At 40.7% G+C, this 16245-nt stretch overlaps 1 protein-coding gene and 1 long non-coding RNA gene across 2 annotated transcripts in view; one reads left to right on the top strand and one right to left on the bottom strand.

The window, feature by feature from the left end:
* GRIK5 (glutamate ionotropic receptor kainate type subunit 5) overlaps positions 1-16245 on the top strand; it is a 214975-nt gene that overhangs the window by 175058 nt on the left and 23672 nt on the right. The window contains exons 13-14 of the mRNA XM_075840288.1: positions 6054-6167; positions 14169-14278. Coding sequence (XP_075696403.1) covers positions 6054-6167; positions 14169-14278 — 224 coding nt within the window. The remainder of the gene's footprint in view (positions 1-6053; positions 6168-14168; positions 14279-16245) is intronic.
* LOC142662218 (uncharacterized) overlaps positions 15307-16245 on the bottom strand; it is a 50989-nt gene continuing 50050 nt past the window's right edge. The window contains exon 3 of the long non-coding RNA XR_012850890.1: positions 15307-15565. This is a non-coding gene — a long non-coding RNA (uncharacterized LOC142662218). The remainder of the gene's footprint in view (positions 15566-16245) is intronic.

Raw genomic sequence — 16245 nt, 5'->3', positions numbered from 1 at the left:
CTGCGGTAGGTGCACCCTTCATATTTTCCCCTGCGGTAGGTGCACCCTTCATATTTTCCCCTGCGGTAGGTGCACCCTTCATATTTTCCCCTGCGGTAGGTGCACCCTTCATATTTTCCCCTGCGGTAGGTGCAACCTTCATATTTTCCCCTGCGGTAGGTGCAACCTTCATATTTTCCCCTGCGGTAGGTGCAACCTTCATATTTTCCCCTGCGGTAGGTGCACCCTTCATATTTTCCCCTGCGGTAGGTGCACCCTTCATCTTTTCCTCTGCGGTAGGTGCACCCTTCATCTTTTCCCCTGCGGTAGGTGCAACCTTCATATTTTCCCCTGCGGTAGGTGCAACCTTCATATTTTCCCCTGCGGTAGGTGCTCCCTTCATCTTTCCCCTGCGGTAGTTCTTTTACGTGTGATAGTTACACCTCTGGTAACAAAGTAACCAATTACTATATTACCAATTACTTTATTACCAATTACTTTGGAACTTGGATAACTGGATATGAAACTATTAAAAACGTAATATTGTATAAAAATAACCAGCAGGATGTAATTTAAATGATTCTAGTTGGTGATTCATTCTTTCGGCCATCTATCCTTTTCCTACCAATTCGCTCAGCTTTAAGGGAGCGTTTGGATTCTTTTGGACTCTTCACTTGGCTGAATATAAATTCTTTAGCCCTTTTTTTTTTACCAAAAAGATAACTTGAACACGATGAACCTTTTTAATTTTTCCTTTTCCTCCAACAAGGATCCCGTTTTTGGAAGAAAAAAAAACACATCGAAGGGATTACACAACTCCAACACCGTCGTGTATACAATCCCTTCGTTAGTTGTACATAGTCAACATTACTAGTCCTGATTTGGGTTAGACAATAATGTGATTATCTTTTTGGTTAATGTCACAATGTCGAAACAAGTTCATGACATTTCAATCCATTGCTGTTTTTTCCCCAGAAACAGTGCCACTTCTGTCCATAGTCTGTGTCTGGTATGTAAATACGGTTGAGCTGCAATACCAGATACAGCCTATGTACGGCGGAGGTGCTGTTTTTGAAAGAACGCAGTTTGGTGTTTTTAATCTTATACAAGCCCTTAGGCTTTTTTTTTCATCGCATGAGCATATTATCTAATTCCAGCTTATATACTGTGAGGATCCAACGTAATTATTATTTATTGAAGGCTACAACGGTTACAGTTTGGGCTTTCTCGACAACCTTGATCTTTGATTGATCAGAATTCCCAACATTAATCAGCGGCTAATATCCGTGTACACTGGCACGGTGACAGAAAACAAGATTTTATTAATGAACATGCTGTGGGTGGAGGTGGAGATGTCATCTCGCCGGCCGCGGCTGCGGAGATTGGAAAGGCTTGAGGCCTGCCGGCTATAGCATGAGGGAAATGGGATTTGCTTATTTCGAGTCAATGGCAGTTTAATACAGAGGGGGATGATGGAGCTGTTGAGGGTCTTTTCAGGTGTTTGTACTAATAGATGGTATTATGGGGACAATTGTATCTGTCAGTGTTTCACTGGGATCAAATTAGCCATCTCAAATGATGGAAATGGCCAGTTTACTGGTCCTGATGGAGATGGAAGGTGACATTTCGGAAAAACAGCTCGTTGGTGGAGCAGAATTTTGTGACATTTTATGGGAATAGGACAGTTATTGGTTTGGAGATACTATATGGACGGATTATATAATCGCATACACCGTTTATGGAAAGTGAATGGAAACAGTAATACGGTCCCAGAGGTCGATACAAATAGCTGAGAGCCCTCGTGCAAAAAGAGAATGCGGGCCCCTTGCCCGTCAACAACTCATTTCTAAAGAGTTAGGTGCTCGTCGTCTGCACCTATGATATGTCCGCCCCTGTGCAGTCCATCCTCCGGGCTGCAATCCGTCCTCCATAAGGCTCAATGTAAAAAAAAAGAATAAGGCAAATATCAGTTTACAGCCATATAAGGCCGAGGTCACACGTAGCATAAATACTGTGGATTTGCGCACTGTATTTCCTTGCGAAAAAATCCGTAGCATAATAGTAGCAGCAGAGTGGATGAGATTTGTACAAATCTCATCCACACGCTGCGTAATTGATAAGTGAAAAAAACGCTCAGAAATTGACCGGCAGTTCGGTTTTTTTAATCCGCGGTTTATCGATTGTATTTACGTAATCGCTATTTTTTTGTTGCGGCTTTTCCCCATTGAAGTAAAACCCGCAACAAATAAGAGATGTTGCATTTTTTTCAGCGGAAAAGCAAAATCTTATACTTACCCAGAATTCTGTGCTTCTTCGTCCAGGCCGGCCTTCTGCGATAATGTTTCACCCCATGTGACCTCTGTGATTGGCTGCAGCGGTCACATGGGATGAAACGTCATTCCAAGAGGACGGCCTGCAGGACGTCAGATGGTAAGTATGGGTGTTTTAGGTTCTTTCGCTTCGGTTTTCCGCAACGGATATTCCGGCCGAAAAACTGCACTACAATTTGGTGCGTTTTTTTTGGCCGGAATTCACTTCGGCCGCCAGTGCGGATACGCTGTATACCTTACGCAGCGTATCCGCCCTGTGTGAACTTACCCTTACAGGAAAGAATGGTGCAGTTTATTTTAACACTGCCGTTTATGGAGGTCGGGAGGCATAACTGATGAATAAAGTACAGCAGTACTGCCATTCTCTAATATTAATATAATGAAATCCAAGGTCGAACTGGCCCAACAGAGAAACAAAGGATCCTCCGGTGGGCCCAGGTTCTCAAACAATACTGAGCCCCAGAGAACAAAAAAACATCCCTATTTGGAACCAACTTTGGAGCCAATCACTTGCCACTAGGAGCTGGTGCCTGGCTCACAAATAACCTATTAGATTATTATAGATTGCTATAGATTATTATGTGTGCAAAAACTTTCCAAAAACAGCACTACACCCTCCATGGGTTATGTCTGGTATTGCAGCTCATCTCTATTGAAGTAAATGAGGCTGAGCTGCAATACCACACACAACCTGTGGACAGGTGTGGTGCTGTAGTTGGAAGAGTTTGATTAGATTCACAAATGATGTGAGTAATGAAAGTTAAACTAAACCTTTAAAAAATTCAACTGAAAATAAAAAAATTAATATCAACATTTTATTTAAAAAAAAATGAAATAAAATAAAAGAATTAAAAATTAAAATAAAGAACTGAATTACTTAAATGGCTGACCTAATACAGGCACGATCATTAAACGAACAAAATAAGAAATGTTAATATAGCGACACTTGACTTTAATATAACGTCTAATCACTCTTGGCCTTTTTATTTTTAGACATTTCAAGTATATTTTTATAACTGATAATTACAAGATTTTTTTCATATATTTAAAACTAAAATATATATTTTTTAAATTTAAAACTACCCGTTTTTTTTTTTACAGGTGTGTTTTTAGTATGTGTATATATATATATATATATATATATATATATATATATATATATATATATATATATATATATATACACAGTGAAGGAAATAAGTATTTGATCCCTTGCTGATTTTGTAAGTTTGCCCATTGTCAAAGACATGAACAGTCTAGAATTTTTAGGCTAGGTTAATTTTACCAGTGAGAGATAGATTATATTTTTAAAAAAAACCTGAAAATCACATTGTCAAAATTATATATATTTATTTGCATTGTGCACAGAGAAATAAGTATTTGATCCCTTTGGCAAACAAGACTTAATACTTGGTGGCAAAACCCTTGTTGGCAAGCACAGCAGTCAGACGTTTTTTGTAGTTGATGATGAGGTTTGCACACATGTTAGATGGAATTTTGGCCCACTCCTCTTTGCAGATCATCTGTAAATCATTAAGATTTCGAGGCTGTCGCTTGGCAACTCGGATCTTCAGCTCCCTCCATAACTTTTCGATGGGATTAAGGTCTGGAGACTGGCTAGGCCACTCCATGACCTTAATGTGCTTCTTTTTGAGCCACTCCTTTGTTGCCTTGGCTGTATGTTTCGGGTCATTGTCGTGCTGGAAGACCCAGCCACGAGCCATTTTTAATGTCCTGGTGGAGGGAAGGAGGTTGTCACTCAGGATTTGACGGTACATGGCTCCATCCATTCTCCCATTGATGCGGTGAAGTAGTCCTGAGAAACACCCCCAAAACATAATGTTTCCACCTCCATGCTTGACAGTGGGGACGGTGTTCTTTGGGTCATAGGCAGCATTTCTCTTCCTCCAAACACGGCGAGTTGAGTTAATGCCAAAGAGTTCAATTTTAGTCTCATCTGACCACAGCACCTTCTCCCAATCACTCTCAGAATCATCCAGATGTTCATTTGCAAACTTCAGACGGGCCTGTACATGTTCCTTCTTGAGCAGGGGGACCTTGCGGGCACTGCAGGATTTTAATCCATTACGGTGTAATGTGTTACCAATGGTTTTCTTGGTGACTGTGGTCCCAGCTGCCTTGAGATCATTAACAAGTTCCCCCCGTGTAGTTTTCGGCTGAGCTCTCACCTTCCTCAGGATCAAGGATACCCCACGAGGTGAGATTTTGCATGGAGCCCCAGATCGATGTCGATTGACAGTCATTTTGTATGTCTTCCATTTTCTTACTATTGCACCAACAGTTGTCTCCTTCTCACCCAGCGTCTTACTTATGGTTTAGTAGCCCATTCCAGCCTTGTGCAGGTCTATGATCTTGTCCCTGACACCCTTAGAAAGCTCTTTGGTCTTGCCCATGTTGTAGAGGTTAGAGTCAGACTGATTAATGGAGTCTGTGGACAGGAGTCTTTTATACAGGTGACCATGTAAGAGCTGTCTATAATGCAGGCACCAAGTTGATTTGGAGCGTGTAACTGGTCTGGAGGAGGCTGAACTCTTAATGGTTGGTAGGGGATCAAATACTTATTTCTCTGTGCACAATGCAAATAAATATATATCATTTTGACAATGTGATTTTCTTTTTTTTTTTTTTTAAATATAATCTATCTCTCACTGGTAAAATTAACCTAGCCTAAAAATTCTAGACTGTTCATGACTTTGACAGTGGGCAAACTTACAAAATCAGCAAGGGATCAAATACTTATTTCCTTCACTGTATATATATATAGTATCTATTTTGTATACGCAGTAGTTTCCAACCTATGGCCATTCAGCTGTTTCAAAACTGCAACTTCCAGCATGCACTGATATTCGCAGTTCTGCTAGTTGACTTTGGAAACAGTCAACAAGCCTGTTTTCACATTCCTAACTTCTTAGCTGAACTCCTATAATGCAAAGGGGCAGTTAGTTTTTCCTACATCGGATGACTGAATAGTGGCCAGCATAAAGATGACATCTCCCAGATACAAATCACTAGAGAAAACAAGCATGGCATGCTGGGAGATTTCAGCTCTGAATTGTGAATTCAGATCTGGACTATGACACCTGCTGTAATTTAGGATCAAAAGACATGCAATGTATTTACAAATTTAGACCACTTTTTATGTCGATTTATTCTAAATATAAAGTGTAAAGTTGTGTTCAAAAGCGGACAAGGGAAACGTACAGAAAAGTGTAAACAGCAGCAGACCTGCTTGTCGATGGTTTCCAACAGGAGATTTTTTTTGTGTGCAATGCATAGAGTATGCAGTATTTTATACTTGATGACTGTTTCGCCAATGTTAAAAGATTATTCCAGACAAATCTGATCAAGTGTTATGCGTAACGCTCAGACTAAGATGAAACGGAAGGCACAGCATAAGCATCATTACCCATAAACAACCTATGATCAAACACATACACCTGATGGCCAATTTATTAGCGCATTCATTTTGGTAATGTACATTTCCATCATTTTAAGACATTACATCCATGCCCACGTATTCAAGCCGTAGCTTCAAGAAGATGAGAGGAGTCAAGTCTGCTTCAGTATCCGTCTCTGCAGACAAAGACATCAGTTGCATATTACAAAGCAGTGGATTGCTATCTCGGATGAAAGCTAATGAGGATAGCCTCCAGTTTTGTATGACAGCCATTATTTCTCATTAACGTTTTTTTTTTATTTTTTACTCCACATCTCTCCCCACAGAAGGCAGACCTGGCAGTCGCTGCTTTTACCATCACGGCTGAGCGAGAAAAAGTGATTGACTTTTCCAAACCCTTCATGACCTTGGGGATCAGTATTCTGTACCGGTTTCAAATGGTAGGTACCGCCTCGTACCCGTCTCCTAATACCATCCTTCCCCTCGTCTTGCATGTCGCTGATGTGTATTTGTGCCAAAAGAACCTCACATTCCACACAACAGGAAGTCGGGAGAGCAAAGGACAATGTCTTCCCCCACAGAACACATCCTATTAATATACTGATTGCTCTTCAGATCTGATATATAATATAATAAGTAAGTGTCCCTTTGCGTATAACCTTCCAATGCTGGAAAAGACTATGGTCCTCATCTAACAAAACTGTCAAATGTTCTTGTTGCACAAAGAAACTAAGAAGAAGTCAACTTTAATTTTCTAAATTGCACCGGAATATTGTGTGTGTATATATATATATATATATATATACCGCCAGATCATGCACATGTACCACATTTTCCACTTTCCTGAGTGTCTCTTCAGCCAATCACAGAGCAGCTCAGAAGATCTGTAACCAGCAGCTAAATGACCACACCTTTCTGAGCTTCGGGCGTTCGGACTGATGTCTAGAGTGACGCAATAGTCATTGTTGTCACGGTAACCATGCGAATAATAGTAACGCGATGGCTCAGACACATCTTAAGCAGCGTGACACTCAAGGATTGAATAGTTTGCCGTCACTTCAGCAGGGGGAGTAGTGGTATACCTATAGAAAATGCAGTTACACCCGGACTCTGGTACCTGGGGGTGCCCTAACGCCCCGCTGCTACATAAGGCAGCAGTACTATAAATGAGCAGTGCATGAGATCTAGAGACTACTACAGAGATATCTCACTATGTATGGTATAACTCACTTGTATTGTATTGCCCACAATGGCATGTGACGTTGGGTCCCGCTGCCAGTTTTGCACTGGCGGAGTTGCTTGGGGGAGCTTTGTTAAGGTTCTGCACCTATAAAAGGGTTCCCGCCATATCAATCCCATATAAAGAACACATGGACCTGATAAAGATGGGGAAAAAGTACCCCGCTTGGAAATCCCACTCCATTAGTCTAGAGAGTAACCTTTTACAGTAGAAAGCCACTGGGAAGGAGGACTCCGCACTCTCATTGTGGCCATTCCCATGTTCCCATAATCACCAGCAGCTGGACCTTTAATGATCCGTTGGGACAACTTCTTTTAAGAAGGAGTTATCACCCTTACCGGTTTGGAAGGTGGGTGGACTTGGCTAGGCTAAAAGGGATTCCCTCTGCCAGGTGACCCCCTGTTGTGACTGCAAAACTTATAAGCAGAGGTCATTGGTAGACCCAGCACTTGGTACTTTCAGGGGCATATGCCTGAGTAGCGCAATAGTCAACACTGTCATGGAAGACGCTCATCATTGTAACAATACAACTCACATCATGAGCATCCTGGTTAGTTGGACAGTATATGGAACTTGTGGTAGTATTACTTGGGTGCAACCCAAAAAAAATATAAAAAAATGTCAAGCCGATAAGGAAAGCCAAAAGGTTCTTTTATCTTCAAGCTTTTGATGGGTAGGTGGTAACCAGTGCATGCCCACACTGTAAACTTTGCTACTCTGAGGACTTTTCGGCATGTGGGGATGTCCTCTACTACACCTCATGGGTCTTGAAGTAGCTGGAAATCACTATTGTAGAACCTGGGTCCACCAGAGGATCCTTTGATGGTCCAATCTGGCCCTGGTGTGGGAAAATTAGGAGGTTGTATCTGATTTCAGTATATTTGAGGTACTCTGAGATGGTTTTGATAAATGAGGCGCTATATCTTTGTTTAACACACTCCTTCGTCAGATGACACATTACAGTATGTCCTCCTCTATGTCCACTATATGCCGCTTATACATTGTGCCCTGTCTCCTATCTGTACAATATATATGCTTTGCACTAAGTCCTGCTTCATTTTCGTCTTTGTGCCCTTGCATTATTTATATGTGGATCCCTAACGTTGTAACTAGTCCTCTGAATGTACGAAGTGCGATCAAAAAGTTCCAAGACCAATCATTTATTTCAAAGAATGGTGGATATGCATCATTTTTATGTGCTGTCCCCTTCAAAGTAATTTCTCCCAAATGGTATACATTTGTCCCAATGTTCCTGCCACTTTCGGAAGCAAAGTTAAAAGTCTTCAACAGTGATGGGACTAAGCCCTGCCTGAACATTATTTTGGATGACTGAAATGTCATCAATACTTCGTGTCCGCTACCTTTACAGTTGTGGGGAATAAAAAATGCACAGGATCATAAGGTCCAGTCAAGGCGGAAAGTATCAAATTAATGGATTGGGATTTTGGCCATACATTTTTCAATAGAGATGGAGGTGTGAGATGTCAAGGTGCCGGTATTTGGCACAATAAAAAACAAAGTTGCCCGTTGGTGGTATTTTCAACTTTTTCATAAATCTCAAAAAACACTGAAGGTCCAAGTCTGGATCAGGCTTCTACTTGGCCTGGAGCTTGACTTGAAAGAAAGTGAAATGACAGCCTCTATGTGTTGGCCATCGAGGTTGTCATAATCTCTGGGACCATTACCAACATAAAACACAAGCTGTAACATCAAATGGCCAAAAGTTAAGGCTCCCTGCTCTTGGTGACCATCGATGAAAGGATTCACTTGTTGACATTAACCCGAGCTGGAGTTGTCTCTTAAGAGTATCGCCTGGACCTTCTCTCTACTTCTGGCTGCACCCTCTCCCTAATGTTCACCTGGAATATCTTGGAATTTTTTGGCCACACCTTGTATATTCTCTTGGCATACTGTAGGCAACATATACATAGGACACACGTGTTTCTTGATTTCACACACTTCCATTAATAGAGAGGAGAGTTGTCATGTAGGTGTCCCACTACATGGGTGTTACTACCAGGGTACCAGGTATAATACCTGCTATGGGGTCAAGTAGTTAAGGCGGCCCATCTCCACTCGAAGACCCGGTGAAGTTAGCTATCACTCTGGATAATAAAAGAAGAGAGTAGAAGGGGCAGTGGGAAATTAGATGCAGATTTTTTTTTGGTAGACCAAGGGAAGGAGGAAAGTAAGTCATGGACATTATGAGCTTCTAATGTCCTAAACTAGCTTGCTGCTGAAGGTGGCCATGGTGGAGGGGTTCCCCATTCTATGTTTAACTACAGGATCTAATGATTATATTTGACCCCTTCATAAAGTTTAATTTCTCAGGATATTATGGTCTACTGTCTTACAGATGTACATCTTCAATTACATCCCCAAAAATGCATCACTACCTAAAATGAATGCAGCCATGTGGGTGGTTATAAATGCCTTTTTTATATTATCAAAGTTGCAGTAAGGTGGTGGTTTGCAAGTTCTCATATAATGGACGGCATTGTAGAGGAAGAAAAGTCACCCCGGCTATGAAAACAGTTAGGCCTCAGGCACACGGCTCGTGATTACGGCCCTTCACGGACCGTGCACACATTGATTTCAATGAGCCCAGACCCCAAATCCGGATCGCATAATGAGTTGTCCTATTTTTTTGCGGTTCGGGCTCTCGGCTAATGCGCGGACCGTGGAAACCACTGGGATGTAAGGGCCTGTTCACATCAGCGTTTGCTTTCCGTTCTGGGGTTCCGTCAGAGGTTTCCATCGGGTGAACCCCACAACGGAAAGTCAAACTGAAACCACAGCTTCCGTTTCAGTCACCATTGATCAAGTATTTTCCACTTGGCCTGATGGTGAATGACGGAATCAATAATTGATATCAATGGTGACTGAAACAGAAGCTGTGGTTTCAGTTTGACTTTCCGTTGCGAGGTTCACCGGACGGAAACCTCCGACGGAACCGAACCCCGGAACGGAAAACCAACGCTGATGTGAACAGGCCCTTACATCCCAGTGGTTACATATTGTGGTAGTAATATGGCACCCACATGGAGCGGGCATTTTCTTTGATGTTTTCCTCACTAATTTCCGAAAGGTCACTTATGTCACAGACAGAGACAAAATACATTGACAAATGTCATTGAGATACAAAGCAGAAATAATTGTTTGCACTTCTACACAAATTCAGAAATATCTGAAATATCAAATCATTTCATTTGGATGATTGCCATTGAAATGGAAAAAGATCTATGAATAGGTATAAATCCTCGACTTATCATTAGTGTCCAATGTCAGTCTGCTGCTTCTAAAGCCATAAAGAAAAATAACATAAACCCAAGGGCATACTTTTGCCCTTATGTAAAGCATAATAACTTTTTCTCGAATACGCAGATCAGTTTTCAGTTTAAATCAACAAAGAAAGGAAAGTATGGACCATATAGACATGTACACAAGGTCATCCCTTCTGTTGGAAAGAATGGAAATGTCATATGCAGAAATAAAATAGGTTCTTCACAAAATAAAGGAAAAGTCGAACAAAAACTGAAGGATTTAGCGGCTTCCAAATCACCAGCAATAGATCCTTCTGATTAAGAACTGTCTATAGTCCCCTGCTACTAATAGTCCACTATACCCACCAATGACCCCCATACGTGGCATGACATTTTTATATACAGTAATAGTTCCAGAATGGATTGATGTCAACATAGCCTTGGGTTGGCATGTCATATTAGATGAAGAATTGATAGAGACATGCTTTATTCCATATTTCATGTACTCTTTGTGTATGTCTATGTCTTAAGGGACACCTTAGATTAGCTTTTTTTACCGTTTTTATATACATGTTGTCTTCATGCTCAACCTTGCCCAAGTGTCATGGCCAACCTACATCTAATACTACTGGTGGATAACCTGTTGATGTATTCCATTATTGGGTTTCAGAAAACTATCATGGTACTGACTCCCAAAAACAAAAAGTGAATCCTCGTTTTCCAGGGTTGAAAGGAGTCCCTTACATTTTTAGGGCAATTTTTAAAGCAAACCTCTCATGTTGAACATACAGTCAGATCTGCAGGCCCCATTATATAGAGCAGGAGTAGCTGAGCAGTTTGGTATATGGTTTTGTGGGCATACTGTAGCTAATCATTTAGTATTAGAAATGTCTGCACATTCTGGGATTAGGAGTCCAGTGGGCGGTCTCACGTAATGATTGACAGAGATTCAGCTGCAAATTAGAGAGTCCCTCTGAAATATCACCATCAGGCCAAGTGGAAAATACTTGATGCACCAACTGTTTTGTGTGGGATATTTTATTATCGAATACCAGAAGAAGTAGCCAGAACATAGACGATAAACCCACCCAAAGAGGAAGAGGCTGATAAGTGTTGGACTTTACAGAAAAACTGAAAATATTTTTGAGTTGGGTGAGATTTTCGAGCCCACAAATATTTACCTGGACCCTTCAATGTGAAGATCTTTGGCATTGTGCCATCTTCTTATGAATCATCGCACCCCCGTCATCTATCCAGAGCAGTGTCATGATCCTCCAGTAGAGGGAGTACTTACTTATACAAATAAGTAGGTGGAGCATGACACCACTTGTGTGTGAATGTGATGAGGCGATCATGCCCTTTAAGAAACCGTCCCTTCCTAGTTTCGAATAGACACAATATTCGCTCAGCCCTATAATTCTGCTACTGGATGATAAAGCAGATTTTTGGCGCTGATTTTGATGCGGAAAACCGAAACAGTCTCCCATTGATTTCCATGGGAGGGGGATGCGTTTTATTTTTTTTTCCGGGGTGGCTTGTAGCTCACGAAGAAAAAAAACTAGCATGTTCTTTCTTGCCGTGGTTATGCCCCTGACCTGTTGAAATCAATGGGAGGCAGAAAAAGCGTTTTTCGCTGGATTTTTTGTCCACGTCCTCAATGGCCCCCCTCGTCTTGTTTACCTATTGTCCGCTGCTATGTACATCCTTCAAAAAGCCATAAGTGGGAAGGCACCACATTCTTAAGCTTCTACTTAAAGGCGATAAATCAGTTGAGATTCTGCTCCAGAAACAGCGCCACTCTTGTCCATGGGCTTTGTCTGGTATTGCAGTATTCACTTGAAAAGGACTGAGCTGTAATACCAGACACAGCCTATGAACAAGAGTGGCGCTGTTTCTGGGGAAAAAAAAACAGGCCCTATTTTCTCATTTTAGACACCCTCCTTTTAGTCTATAATGTAGACGTGGTATATTGTGCATTCTTAATATTACTTCTCCTTGATTATAAAGAAAACTGTGACTGCCGAATGTTATGTTCTTTATTGACATATCCATCAATACGTGCTGTCACTTCTCTGTCGCATCATGTCCTCTGTCCTACACGTGTCCTCTCTTTCATAAATTTACCTCCTCATCTTTATTCATGTAGTCACTCGCATGTTATTATAGTTTATTGGTCTGTCCTCTGCTCCTCCGAGTCTTCTGCCTCCTTATCCGCAGGTTCGCTGCCACCCTGTCCTGTTTATTATATAAGTATAATGCGCTTCCCTTATTCCCTCTATATTATAAGTAGATTACCCTCATCATATCTTCTTAGGACAGTCATACAGTGATGGCTTCCCTTCCTATATCCTTATAATACACACCCCAGCTGCTGCAGAACCTCGGTTTGAGGAGATAGGAGACCTTTCTGCCCGCCATTGATTGATATGAATCTCCCTTGTCCTTTTTGGAAAGGTCTGCAGCAGCTGAGGTGTGTATTATGCTGTTCTGCAGCAGCTGAGGTGTGTATTATGCTTTTCTGCAGGAGCTGAGGTGTGTATTATAATGTTCTGCAGCAGCTGAGATGTGTATTATGCTGTTCTGCAGCAGCTGAGATGTGTATTATGATGTTCTGCAGCAGCTGGGGTGTGTATTATAATGTTCTGCAGCAGCTGAGATGTGTATTATGATGTTCTGCAGCAGCTGGGGTGTGTATTATAATGTTCTGCAGCAGCTGAGATGTGTATTATGATGTTCTGCAGCAGCTGGGGTGTGTATTATAAGGTTCTGCAGCAGCTGATGTGTGTATTATAATGTACTGCAGCATCTGAGGTGTGTGTTATAATGTACTGCAGCATCTGAGGTGTGTATTATAATGTACTGCAGCATCTGAGGTGTGTATTATAATGTACTGCAGCATCTGAGGTGTGTGTTATAATGTACTGCAGCATCTGAGGTGTGTGTTATAATGTTCTGCAGCCTCTGAGGTATGTATTAGGTGTTCTGCAGCTGCTGCGGTATGTATTATAATGTTCTGAAGCAGCTGTGGAGTGTATTGTGATGTTCTGCAGCATCTCAGGTGTGTATGATGATGTTCTGCAGAATCTGAGGTGTGTATTATGATGTTCTGCAGCAGCTGTGGTGTGTATGATGATGTTCTGCAGCATCTCAGGTGTGTATGATGATGTTCTGCAGCATCACAGGTGTGTATGATGATGTTCTGCAGCATCTCAGGTGTGTATGATGATGTTCTGCAGCATCTCAGGTGTGTATGATGATGTTCTGCAGCATCTCAGGTGTGTATGATGATGTTCTGCAGCATTTCAGGTGTGTATGATGATGTTCTGAAGCATCTTAGGTGTGTATGATGATCTGCAGCAGTTGGGGGGACAGTACGGTATAATACACACTGTAGCTGCTTAAGAACCTCCGTTTTAAAGAAAGAGGCAGCACTACATACCAGTGAATCAGTAGTTAGTGCAGGAGAAGGAACGTACAAAAGGAATCTGTGACAGACAGGAAGAGATAAGCACCGCCTACGTGGCGCCGCTCATCCTTGCAAATCATCAGGTTCTGACATCAGAATGTGATGTTCATACAAATTATATTAACACACAGGTAAAATGAAAATGTCCACAGGTGTATTATAAAACTAAAAATCCTTCCTACTGTATCTAGACATCTGCCCTTGTATATTTCAGAATGTACCCCCTTCACTAACTATGTGTGAGTTGTATTATATAATATATTGTGCTGTATCCGGAATACTATTCACACCGATTATATCACTGTGATATACTGTGATCTATTCTGATGGCTATAAACTTCACGCTAGATACCGTCATTGATGTATACACCCTTTTCTCCGTGCTCTTTCCTGTATTGTATACCCAAACCCTCTCACTGTACCGCCTGTATACATATGTTCCCTCCTGTATATATTCCCATGTCTCCCACAGGGCCGGAAACCTGGGTACTTCTCCTTTCTGGATCCTTTCTCTCCTGCTGTCTGGCTCTTCATGTTGTTGGCTTATCTGGCAGTCAGCTGTGTGCTGTTCTTGGCAGCCAGGTAAAAACCCCTGTTTATCCAACCTCCCTGTGCACTGAATTGTATAACATCCTTTGTATTATGCCCTATGTGCCTCTAATGTTCTGAGACCTAATCACCTTCAGTATATTGAGCCATGTGCACCTGGTGAATGACCCATCTGCATCCTCCATGTTATGATTGTTGCACACGTAACACTCCAAAATGTAATGCATGTGCCCAACCCTGTGTACCCTGAAACGTTTTTAATTTTGCCAGCCTCCATAAAATTTGAACCATGGATAATCAGAATTTTGTGTTCCCTGTATGCCTGATATATTTCCATCTGGGATAAAGATCATAAGATGTAGAGATTTTCCATAGATATGGTGAGTTCCTGCAGACAAACATAACCATTTCTGCACATATAAGTATAGGGCCTGTTGCCGCACCCACTACGGTTCCCTAAAATGCATTATTTCTGATATATTAGCAGGCACAGAAATACAGAATCTACACTTCAGTTTTCAATTCATAAACAATGTATTGTGAAATACACTAAACTGATCTATCTGTCTGAGAAAAACCAAATGATATAAAAGATCAATTGAATGTGCATGTTAAAGGTAACTAAAGTAAAATACAACTTACGAGATAAGACAGGGAACCGCATTGTGGTCATGAAACCAAGGACAGTACACTGCACATGCCTAGTGAAGCAAAGTGCACTGTCTATGCCCCCGATGCCCCTGGACTCCATACACGGACTCCTTTCGGTAAGTTGCAACTTACTTTATTAGCTATTTCCTAAACAGCAAATTTTGAAGAAGATAGATTTGGAACACTAAACTCCAGCTGCCTAATGTCATGCTGGCGGTTTAGTGTCTCCAAATCTACAGACAAGTTCCCGTTAAATGTGCACAGTAAGAGTGGAGATGATAGTTACAAATGTGATCAAATTTAATAAGGAAGTTTTAGTTCTATATTTGCAAATTATGTATTCAGTAAAATGTGGTTAATATTAATTTCTTTATTTAAACATGCAACTTGGTTTTATTCTAAGTACACAGATTTTCTGAGTTTACAGCAGAGTTGATCTTGAATAAAGCACAGAACTTAGACACTGTTCATATCTGCGCTAGAAGTTTTGCTAGGGGCCTCGATCGCAGATCCTGTCAAAAATGCCGGACAAAACAGTGGAGCATGCTGGACTATTTTTCTATGACAGAAAGCCGACAAAACCCATTCAAATCAATGGATTCTGTCGGGTGCCATTGGTGTTTGTCATGCAATGGATCTGGCGATTCTGCTTTTCCCGTTTTTCTGTTCCTATGACCAAACAGAGAAACAGAAAAATGAATGTGATTGTGAACATAGCCTTAACGAGAACTTTATGTATCCAAGATAACTTAAAAAAGTAAAGTTGTGAAAATGTATTGTATGTTTAAAACGCAGATAGATAGTTAGATAGATAGATAGATAGATAGATAGATAGATAGATAGATAGATAGATAGATAGATAGATAGATAGATAGATAGATAGATAGATAGATAGATAGATAGATAGATAGATAGATAGATAGATATTAGATAGATAGATAGATATGAGATAGATAGATAGATAGATAGATAGATAGATAGATAGATAGATAGATAGATAGATAGATAGATAGATAGGAGATAGATAGATAGATATGAGATAGATAGATGATAGATTGATAGATAGATGATAGATAGATAGATAGATAGATAGATAGATAGATAGATAGATAGATAGATAGATAGATAGATAGATAGATAGATAGATAGATAGATAGATAGATAGATAGATAGATAGATAGATAGATAGATAGATAGATATGAGATAGAGAGAGAGATAGATAGATGATAGATAGATATGTGATAGATAGATAGATAGATAGATAGATAGATAGATAGATAGATAGATAGATAGATAGATAGATAGATAGATGATAGATAGATAGATATGTGATAGATAGATAGATAGA

This window comes from Rhinoderma darwinii, chromosome 10 (assembly GCF_050947455.1).
Source record: "Rhinoderma darwinii isolate aRhiDar2 chromosome 10, aRhiDar2.hap1, whole genome shotgun sequence".
Taxonomy (NCBI): Eukaryota; Metazoa; Chordata; class Amphibia; order Anura; family Rhinodermatidae; genus Rhinoderma; species Rhinoderma darwinii.
Note: the sequence above shows the minus strand (reverse complement) of the source record. Positions and strands in the feature narration are given on the sequence as shown.